This window comes from Nasonia vitripennis, chromosome 5 (genome assembly GCF_009193385.2).
Source record: "Nasonia vitripennis strain AsymCx chromosome 5, Nvit_psr_1.1, whole genome shotgun sequence".
Classification (NCBI taxonomy): Eukaryota; Metazoa; Arthropoda; class Insecta; order Hymenoptera; family Pteromalidae; genus Nasonia; species Nasonia vitripennis.
The window spans coordinates 7,960,001-7,970,454 of NC_045761.1; the positions used below are offsets into that span (position 1 = coordinate 7,960,001).

The following is a 10,454-nucleotide window of genomic DNA, read 5'->3' on the forward strand; positions in this document are numbered from 1 at the left end:
AGAGGGTGGGAACGAGGGGAAGGGGGGATGAGAGAGAGATCGGCAGCTTTCTCGACGCGCGACTCGCGAAGGATTTGTGAGAGAGAGAGAGAGGCGCTATACGCGGTCGGGGATAAAAAGCGCTACTGCCTTTCCCTCTCTCTCTCTCTCTCTCTCTCTCTCTCCCCTGTCGCGCCGTCTCTGTCTGGCTAACTGGCTTTGTGAGCGCGCCGGGCAACTCGGCGGCAGCCAAAGCGGCAGCAGCACGGTGGCGGTGGTAGCGAGCGCCGCCGCTTTACAGTGGCGGTAGAGAAGGAGAGAGAGAGAGAGAGAGAGAGAGAGAGAGAGAGAGAGAGAGAGACCGAGTTCGGTAGGGAGGTCCCCGGTCCTCCAACCAGAAGAAGCGAGCGAGAGAGACCGAGACCTTTGCCTGGCCGCTCGCTCGCGCGTTATACTCTTAGACCTACCGTCGGACGCTCTACTATTCGGGCCGCGCTGCTACCAAGTGTACCCGCTCTCACAGCAGCCAGCAGCAGCAGCCGACCGCCTGACTTTTCTTCTTCAGTCGACGCCGCGCACCCAAACGGTCCAGACCTACTACTGCCACAGCCATTCGGTCCTATACCCTCTGTATCGGCTCTCGCGTATCGTATACCATTGCTACCACTCGTCGTTTCGTCAAAGTGTCCTCTACGACAGTGTGCATCGAGTGCTACGCTTTCTCGACTACTACTGTGAACCGACGATTCTACTCTCCGGGACCAGCACACATCGCATCCCAGCCAGCGGCGAACGCGTGAGTAGCACTTGCAACCACCATCGCGGTGTACCAGCGATAACGAATAAGCGCGCGCGCGGCTACCGTTCGCGCTCCGTATAAGAGAGAGAGAGAGAGAGAGAGAGAGAGAGAGAGAGAAAAAAAGACGGGAAAAAATAACGGAGGGTGTGGCGCTGAGCTCACACGGCGCGGACTGGTCGAAAAACCGGTAGCCGGGGCTTTTAGCGTAGGGCGGCGCACGGTAGCCGCGCTCTCGCCGCCGGTTGGCCCGTGCTCTCTACCCCCCTCCCTCCCCCCCCCCTGCTATGCGCTACTGCAGCCGCGAGCGCAAGCGCGATCGATGCACCCGCGCTACTGCAGTACTTCTTTTACTCGGTGTATGTGTATGACACATAAAAGGGTCGCTCGAGCGATCGAGTACGTAAGACGCGGTTCGCGGAACGTTATCTCCCTCCGTGCCATTTTTTAATTTATATACGCCGACTGGCTTATCAGCGCCGGCGATAAGAAAAAAACTATCGAATTATACGATCGCTTTTACTCAATTTCCGTTTACGAGCGAAAAAAGAGAAAAAAAATCGGTCGTGTCGAGGCGACCGAATAAAACCGTCGGGTCGTTTGTAGATTATCTCTCTACGCATATAACATAAACGAGAGCGTTTTCCCGAGGCTCGTTCCCGCGCGGAGATAACGAGCCGGCGCAGCTCCCCCGCGGCGACTTAATAGGCGCTTTTTATAACGGACGAGAGCGCCGGCGGCTGCGGTTCCTCTTTCCTTACGTTTTTTTCCCCCGAACCTTCTCGTTTGCATTCTGATTAATAACGCGTAGTAGTAGTAGTAGTAGTAGTAGTACTAGTAGTAGTAGTAGTAGTAGTACAGTCCATTAAAGTGCGTATCTCTCGTGCGGTTTCCGCTACTCGCGCTACTTAGTCCCTCACCCACGCAAGAGTATAAAAATAAAAAAAAAATCGGTGCCTCTCCGGTCCTGTTGGCAGGTACACTCTTCCACACACACGCAGACACATACGTACGAGAGAAGCCGTCGCAGCAGCAGCAGCAGCAGCAGCAGCGAGTGGAGGGAGAGGCGCGCGCAGGCACTGAAAGAGAGAGAGAGAGAGAGAGAGAGAGAGAGAGTCTTGTTTGCGAGCAGCGAGTCAGCGGTGGGAATTTATAAGGATGTTCGCGATAATGCCGATGGAGACAGAGGGGCACGGCAGGGAGTTCGGCCGCCGGCAGAAGATGCGTGCCAAATGCACCGTTGAGTTCGTCTGCAAGTACTGCCAGAGACGCTTCACCAAGCCCTACAACCTCATGATACACGAGCGCAGCCACAAGGACGACGTGACCTTCACCTGCGAGGTCTGCGGCAAGTCCTTTAAGCGCCAGGACAACCTCAAACAGCACAGGTGAGTTTTATCCTCCATACTACACTATATACTGTCGTCTCTCTATGTTACATCTGGATAGTCACACTTTGTTTTTTATAATAATAATACAATATATATATATATATATATATATATATATATATATATATATATATACAATCGGCACTCTTTCTTACTCTCATTATATCACAATCGTCTCTCGCGTATAGTCTCTCGCGACCACGAGGTCATACACACGGTCTCTCTAATCTATACAACTCGCGTACAACAGTCTTTCTGTGTGTGTCACGATAAGAGAGTCACGAAATTCGCGTTTTTATATCGCGCCACGAGTCTCGTTTTTCGCGACAATCATCATGGCGCGCAAGAGAGCAACGAAGATCGATAACTAAGCCGTACGCGATGCAGCTCTCGCTCGCGCAGAGTGTACAGTGTAGAGTCGCGCCCGCAAACCGGTTTTCTGCCGATCCTTCGTCGTCGTCGTCGTCGGAGTTTCTTCGTTTTTCTCGCTCGCTGTCTCTCTCTCTCTCTCTCTCTCTCTCTCTCTCTCTCTCTCTCTCTCTCTCTCTCTCTCTCGTGCGTCGGCCTTTTTTTCGCCGAGCGATTGCGCGACGATCGGTTAGTCTGCCGATTTTTCTGGGACAATGGCGATTCTCAAGTGCGCGTATCTCTGCTGCTTGCGTAATCGGAAATCGTGTGTATCGGCGACTGCAATATGGCGTAGTTAAATAGGAGACACAATAACCCGAGTCGTGCGATAATTAGATTTAATGATGCGAGACCACGTCATGCGGGATATCATCCCGCGCATACTCGTGCGTATTACGTGTTCGCGAATCGCCGAGAGTGAAACGTTTCCATATGTTTGAGTAGTTTGTCTTCCATTACTTCTGAATTTCCGAGAGAAATTAGTCACACGCGACATTAATACATCCTAATAACACACGTTTTAACCAGCGATAAATCGCGCCGCTGCTCCGTCTCCGCAACCGCAGAGAATATAACCCAAGATGAAAAAATAAAAGGAGAATATCCTATCTCGTTCTAAAGAAAAAAGTGCCGCGGGGCGGTGTTCTGAAAACCGTCCGAAAATTGATCGTCGCAGCTCGTCGCAAATCACTATACTCGTCGCGGGAAAGAAGAACAAGAAGCATCTCTCTCTCTCTCCCTCTCTCTCTCTCTCTCTCTCTCTCTCTCTCTCTCTCTCTCTCTCTCTATACTCGTGAGATGATATTTTCCGTCGCGACTCGCGGCTAACCTATAAATCAGGAGGATAACGCGCGGCGGCAGATCGTATAACGAGGAGAACGTTAAAAGACGCGCTATATCCTCTGTCTCTCTTTCTCTCTCTCTCTCTCTCTCTCTCTCTCTCTCTCTCTCTCTCTCTCTCTCTCTCTCTTTCTTTCTTTCTCTCCGACACACTGTCTTTCAGCTGTCCGCGCACACACACGCGCGCGCGAGCGAGAGACTCTTATGAGCGCGTATATACGCAGCCAAACGTTCTGCGGCTCCTGAGCACTAATGGATACCTTGTGTGTAATGGCGCTGGTCTTGTTTTTTTCTCTTCTGTTGTAGATGTGGGTGGCGGTGAGCGGGAGCTCGCTCGGGGACCTCCTGCCTTCTCACGCAAAAACACGCACGCACTTGAGAAAAAAAAGCAAAAAAAAAATATAAGAAAATCACGCGCTTATAATCTCTGATCGAAATAATGCGAGTGTTGTGCGATATACTGTCAACCCCCAGACCCCCACCCATTATCCGCTGAAAAAAATTGTTTTTTTCATTGCTTTGAATCTATACTACGTTATGTGGAATCGCGCGTGTCTCTTGAGTGTATATCGGCCGCGAGACAGTTTTTTTTTTAATTTTTGTTCATTATATTATATCACAATAACCGCCTATACGCTTTGACACATCAGCCCCATTTGAAGACAAGCCTCAATCGCCCAGACTCTACCCTGCATGCCTATCTGCATTGTACTCTATTATGATGATACTAACCAATTTGTCACTTTGTGGAGAAGAAAACAACAACGACAACAAAATGGCAACGTCTGGCGAAAGCTTCTCGCGCGAGCGCACAACGACTTATATCGCGCGTCTCTTATTGGCCCAACTCGCGCTTGTGCATTTTATTATTATCCTCTTTTTAATATACGTTCTCGCACGACTGTGATATTTACGATTGTTTTGTTTGTTTTCTTCTTTTCTTTATATAACTTTTGTTCTCGTCGACGAAACTATGAAAAGAGAGAGCGTATATAGATCTCTGTTTTTTTTCGATGATTGTTTGTTATATATAGCGAGCTACGGCCACACGCGATTACGACGATAACGTTGTGTCGCGCGTCGCAGCTTTAATACTTGTAACACTTATATATAAACAGCTTTCGCCGACGGTGTTGGGTATTATATTTCGACTTCGATACTAACCCTTAAGGACTCTATATATGCCGGCACATCCTCTCACCTCTCGTTTTGGCACGATCTCTGTTCCAGGAGCATACACTCCGTTCCCTACAAGGGTTCCAACGGCTACTCGAATGGCTATTCGAATGGCTACTCTAGGTACTAGAAGCCATCCGGCCGACTATCGCCAGTGCCCCACGTCCCTCAAATCCCGAGTCCTATCCTCTTCCCGTACCAGAAAAAAAGCACACATCGGACACCCACGCAAATGATGTATCTATGTATTCTATCCTCTGTCACACGTTACTACACACATCCCCGATATGCAAAAAAACACATATCTCCGTCCGCTGTTGTTCGTCGTCGTACGCACACCATATCACACACACACACACACGCACACACGCACGTCATGTAAAACGCTACTTAGGTACCGGCGCTGATTGACGCGGGACCTTATTATCCGTTTGAGCAAAAAAAAAAACAGCAAAAAAAACAAAAGAAAAAAAGAGAACTCCCGCGCTCTCGCTAGTCCAGCAGTCCCTCTTCTCTATATCTCTTCTCTACACGTGTCTATCTTCTCTATCTCTATCTATCTCTAATCCCTCTGTGTCGCCTCTGTCCCGCAAAACTCCCTCCCGCACAAATGACAACCGTCTCCTGGCAACAACAACAAAAACAAAAAGAATCCACCCGTCGAAAGAAGCAACAGCAGCAGCAGCAGCAGCAGCAGCCGAGGAAGGAAGAACACGACCGCAGGGCAGCAGCTCTCTCGAAATTGGACTATGTAATAACGAAGTGAAGCGATGCTACCGTGGCACGCGCTGCTGCTGCATCGGCTACCGGTCAGCCACGCCCAGGCCTCCGGCGACACACACGCACACGCGCACACGAAGAGCGAGCTGAGGGTCCGACGAATTCCTTCCTCCGAGCTCGCTCGCATAAAATATAGTACATTATATTCGTACTCGCACGTGTGCGTGTGTGTGTGTGTGGGTGTGGATAAAATAAGGTATAAGGAAAAATCTCTTGCGAAATTCACCGTCTCGTGCGCGCTCTCGCGAAAGTGACGGCCGTCGAAGCGACGGCCCGATGGCACGAATAATAATTAGCCGCGCAAGCGGGGAACTGCGCGATAATGTACGCGCTCCTCCTTTTGTCGACGCGCGGTGGGCTTGAGTTTCAGAGTTGTCGATTTTATTCAAAATAGAGAGAGAGAGAGAGAAATTGACTCGGTATAGCTGATTTATAATGAAAGGATTTTCGCAATTTCCTAGCGAGAGAATGAGATCGCGAATCGACTGTGTGGAACTCAGGCCAACCCGTGTGTTTGTATACTGGAGAGAAACTCGATACAGCCGAGCGCGAGGGAGAAAAGTGTCGCGATCGGCAGTATCGCGTTACTCTCCTCTTGTGTCTCTGTGTGAGTATAACAACGGCAGAACGCGGAAACGATGTATCGAGCGAGTATGAGAGAGAATGCGAGAAACGAGAGCGCGCACTCGGTCCAGTCGAGCGTTAATTCTCGCGAAGCGGCAGCTCTGCGGCCTCTCGATCCTCGATATCGAGAGCGAGCCTTTATTAGCCCTGCTGTCTAAGTGTTATATGTGTTTGTGTGTACTCGTGTATGCATATGTATTATATATAGCAGAGACGCTCGACCGGACCGAGTATAAGGAATGTACTTGTTGCGAGGGAGGCGAATATCGTCGAAATTTTCCATCGCCTTCCGATCACGCTCGTCTTTTTCTACTTCGGCCTCATCATCAATGTGTGTTTTCCAAGCTTTCCTCCTCTTCACTACTACTACTACTACTACTACTACTACTACTACTATGTGTATCTCCAAAAGAAATGAGACTGCAGTCGCGCTTTGTAAATAGCTTAACGTATTACGGCGTTTTTAATATTATTTTATTATTATTATTATTATTATTATTATTATATTATAAATAAATAGGACATCACGAATATAAATATATATTATTATATTATATATTATACGAGTAATTTTATATATGAGAAACAAAGTACGATCGGATAGTCCTTAGTCATATACGTAGCTCTCGATGGACCTCGAGTCGAAAGAAGAAAAAGAAAAAACGCAATAAGAGTGTACGCGAACCAAGTGTGTCTCACGTCCTGCTGTACCTATGTACTGTGAAACGCGCAGGAGCACAACGATATAATTTTTTTTTTTTTTTTTTTTTATAAAGAAGAAAAGAAACAACACACACACGCAGTTGCAGAAACATAATCACACTGTACAAGCTATATCTCAAGTCTCTATCGCTTTAGCTTCACAAACGCTGATCATAAAGGCGCGAGCGCGCCTGTAAAGACTTATCTTATACATTATAATATTATAATACTCCTTTTTTTTCGCGACGCGCGCGTGCGCGCGTCCCACTACAATTTCGCAGCGATCCACGAGCACATCCCACGCATTGTGTAGGCACTCTCGTGCGTATACTATACTATATTATATATATATATGTGTGTGTGTAATAGGCGAAAATGAGATGAGGCGCTTCGTATGGGCTTCTTTGAAAAAGAAGACACCGCGCGAACGATTCGAAAAATAAAAGGAATTTGTAATATTGTCGCAGCGGCTTCGCGTTCTATGTATATGTATGCTATTCTATATTATATGATCGAGGCAATGCACAATCGGGATATGACGCAATGTATAACTGCTCGCGCGCGCGCGCGGACGATCCATCTAGTCGTCCGCGGCGCGCGCGCGCGCACCGATCTACCAATAAAAATTCGCCAAGTCGTAGAACACACTTAAAGCTCTCGATTACTTTATTCACCTTATCTCATCCTTGATGGCCATTCCTTCGTATCCAATTTTTTGTTGTTTTTACAGAATATATTTATTTCGAATCGACGTGTCAGCTGAGCAAATCGTTTCGTACGCGATAAAATTTGCACCAGCTGAACATTCATTCCAGTGTCATATGCGCGAGACGTGCGAGTTTCTGAAATAAGTAAAGATATGAAAATCGCTTTGTAAATATGGAATGCACATTATATTACAGGACGGCATCCTCCAATTAACGTCTCTTATCGTCGTATAATCCACCTCCTCAGATGTTACCGCCGAATTGATAGGTAAACTTCGAGATACCATATAAAAATATGAAAAGTGCACGACCTGCCTCGACCTCGATCCACTTCCAGCAATCAGCGCGTCGCCCGTCGCGCACACCCAACCTATCCTCAATTCTAACCACACATCGCGCAAAAGTCTCGGTAAATATTCCGCACGTCTCGTCGCGCGTCTAATTTCCTCCGCGGCTGCGTCATTAGTATAGCCCTCGCGCAAATGTTAGGTTTGCTCGGGGCTCGAAAGAAAGCAAAAGAAAGCTCGGAGACAATGCCAGTCGGGGGAACAATGCGCGCGTGAATTTGTTAATCTGCATACGAGATTCGAGGGTATAACCGTCGCGCGTCGGCAGGAAGAAGCCGCAAAAGCCTCGGAACTTTCTCTCTCCCTCGCGCAGAGGAGAGAACACGAGGCGCTTGTTCGACGAGTCGTTTCAATCGGTCTGCTGCATAGATGCAAATTGCCGCTTGTGTGCAGTACCGTAAGCCTGAGAGGTAAACAAACCGAGTCGCGGCTAATAACTCGGCGGGCTTTGATAACGAAGGAGCTGCGTCTAAGTGCTTTCAATAAAGTGTCGGCCGTTGTTTCGAGAGGATCGTCGGCACAGAGGTGAGTACTCGGCTTTTTATTCTAAGAAAGATCATATCTCAGGCGCGTGTGTGCGCGCGCAGCACTAAAAATAACACTTTCGCGGTTCATACTTTTAATTGCAAATTTTCCTATTTCCATCGAAGCGATTGTACATTAACTTTTCCGCGTATAGAAAAATCCTTTTCATCGCACTCGATCTACCCACGCACTATAACCCTTGGGCTTTATGCTCGTCACGCGTTTGCAGCTCTCTCGTGCATAATTAGAAAAGGCCGCCGCAGCTTTTTTACACAAGCGCTCGCGATTGTTGTTTTCTAATTTACGCCGAAGCTGCGCAGAACGCGGCGTATAATATACTGCGAGAGCCGCGTCTCTCTCAGTGACTCAATTACGAGCCCGGTAATTACGCGTTTTATTTACTCTCTTGCAGGCTGCAGCGCGTATCAGCGCAATAATACGGAGATACATGGCGAGTTTTCGAGTTCGAAGCGTAGCAGTAGGTATACACTTAACAGCGTTGGAAACGAGAGATAAACGCGCGCTGCATCTCGGCAGCAGCAGCAGCAGCAGCAGCAGCAGCAGCTCTCACCTCCCGGGGCAATAGTCGTGAGGGGAATGCCACTGTGAGGAAATATCGTCGGCGGGTTTTCCCGAGAAATATTGCCCCTTTTTACGGCAGCGCGGCTCGCCAGAGATAGAGCGAGAGCTTTATTTGACGGGACGCCGCGATTGTTTTACAGCTTGTAATTTACCTTGAGCAAACACATCTCAGTCGAGCTGTAGATTAACGCTGCGCCGCTGCTCCTCGGGACAATGGCCATCAATCATTGTATCGAGTGCGCGCTGGAGATGCGGTTGCGGTTGTATATAGGAAAATTCGTGCTTTCGAAATGTAGCATGAGCGAAAGATCTTTATGCGCGCTCGGTGATAATCCGCGTACTTTATTGATTCACTTTTCGCGTTACGCCGCGAAAATTGATTTCTCTCCGCCGCGTGCGAGCCAAGCGCAGCTCTGACGCAATGTGTGAAACTTTATTAGGCTGTAAGAAGCTAGCCTGCCGGAATTGTGCAGCGCTGCAGTATAGACTTCTCTCGAGCTCACCTGCATATTCGATGCATCATTTCCATTCATTATGCATATCTTCCCTGCAGAGTAAATAAGCCTAGGTAAATGGAACATCAATTAACGTCTCTCTTTCACTCTCTGTATCTACCTATGCCTGATTTATGAGCCGCAGTCGGCTAATTGCGCAACTCGAGCTTCCATTTTTCTCCCCGTACGTCTATATATCCCGCTTTTACAAATACGTAACCAACACAGCGGAGCGAATATGACGGGCCGTCGATATCATTCAATTAGCGCGGGAAATTTGAAAACGATATTCAACAACATGTACGTATTCCCATGGACTCTCACCTCCGCGGGCTAAAATCGGCAGCTTTTCGGGTGAAAGGTCGTATATGCACCACTATGCACTACAGTGTGGCAGTAGTGTGCAGGCGCTAGTCAGGTAGCCGCGAGCGCGCTTTCACTGATGCGGAAGCGCTATAGTATCTCTCTCTCTCTCTCTCTCTCTCGCGCGCGCGTGCGCGAGTGTGTGTGTACGTGTGCGGTATATGGATTCTATACGCGGCTCGGCGCGGACACGCCCACGAGCTAATCGATCGCGCGGAAAATCACGGACAATGCATCTAATAGAATGGAACAATAATACACGTGCAGCGCGGTTGCGAGAGATGCATGCGGTGAGATGCATGTTATGTAGAGAGAGAGAGGGTATTATGCACGCTTGAGTGTGCTTTTATTTATCGGCTCGGGAGGATTTGGAGAATTTATGTATGGGATCGTTAAATGGCCGTAAAAAGCGAGTGTAGTATTTTCATTTTTCGGCTGTTTTGGAGCACAAATCCACTGCACAGAAAGAGAAAGAAGCCGCATAGAACGCGAGCATCCCGCAACAAATCGCAACTACCGTCGAGAGGAAAAGAGAATCATATTTCGCCCAGGGCGAGCACGAGCTGCGGCTTTTTACGGCTACTCGCGCAACTGGGGGCCACGCGTCTCTCCATATCTCTCTCTCTCTCTCTCTCTCTCTCTCTCTCTCTCTCTCTCTCCTCTACACATTCACACACACACAGAGGCATATTAAACGATCTTCTCCGCGCGAACTCGAGATGTCGATATAAACTCTCGCG

General features: G+C 48.4%; 1 protein-coding gene across 3 annotated transcripts; it reads left to right on the forward strand.

Annotated features, from left to right (window-relative positions):
• Nucleotides 1–383: 383 nt before the first annotated feature.
• On the forward strand, nt 384–7,349 carry LOC100120102 (protein drumstick). 3 transcript variants are annotated; one of them, XM_031931835.2, is made up of 3 exons: nt 384–775; nt 1,753–2,163; nt 3,721–7,349. In XM_031931835.2, the coding sequence occupies exons 2-3, from the start codon at nt 1,934–1,936 to the stop codon at nt 3,734–3,736; spliced, it is 246 nt and encodes an 81-aa protein (XP_031787695.1). In that variant the 5' UTR covers nt 384–775; nt 1,753–1,933; the 3' UTR covers nt 3,737–7,349. The 3 variants fall into 3 exon arrangements, with proteins under 3 accessions (XP_031787695.1, XP_031787694.1, XP_031787696.1); XM_031931834.2 differs by having other exon boundaries at nt 4,645–7,349; XM_031931836.2 differs by lacking the exon at nt 3,721–7,349 and having other exon boundaries at nt 1,753–2,167.
• The last annotated feature ends 3,105 nt before the right edge of the window (nt 7,350–10,454 follow it).

Bases quoted from the DNA above. Each gene is read 5' to 3' on its own strand.
- LOC100120102 (XM_031931834.2), top strand. From the start codon at position 1,934: ATGTTCGCGATAATGCCGATGGAGACAGAGGGGCACGGCAGGGAGTTC. The intron at 2,164-4,644 runs GTGAGTTTTATC...TCTCTGTTCCAG, and splicing joins GACAACCTCAAACAGCACAG to GAGCATACACTCCGTTCCCT.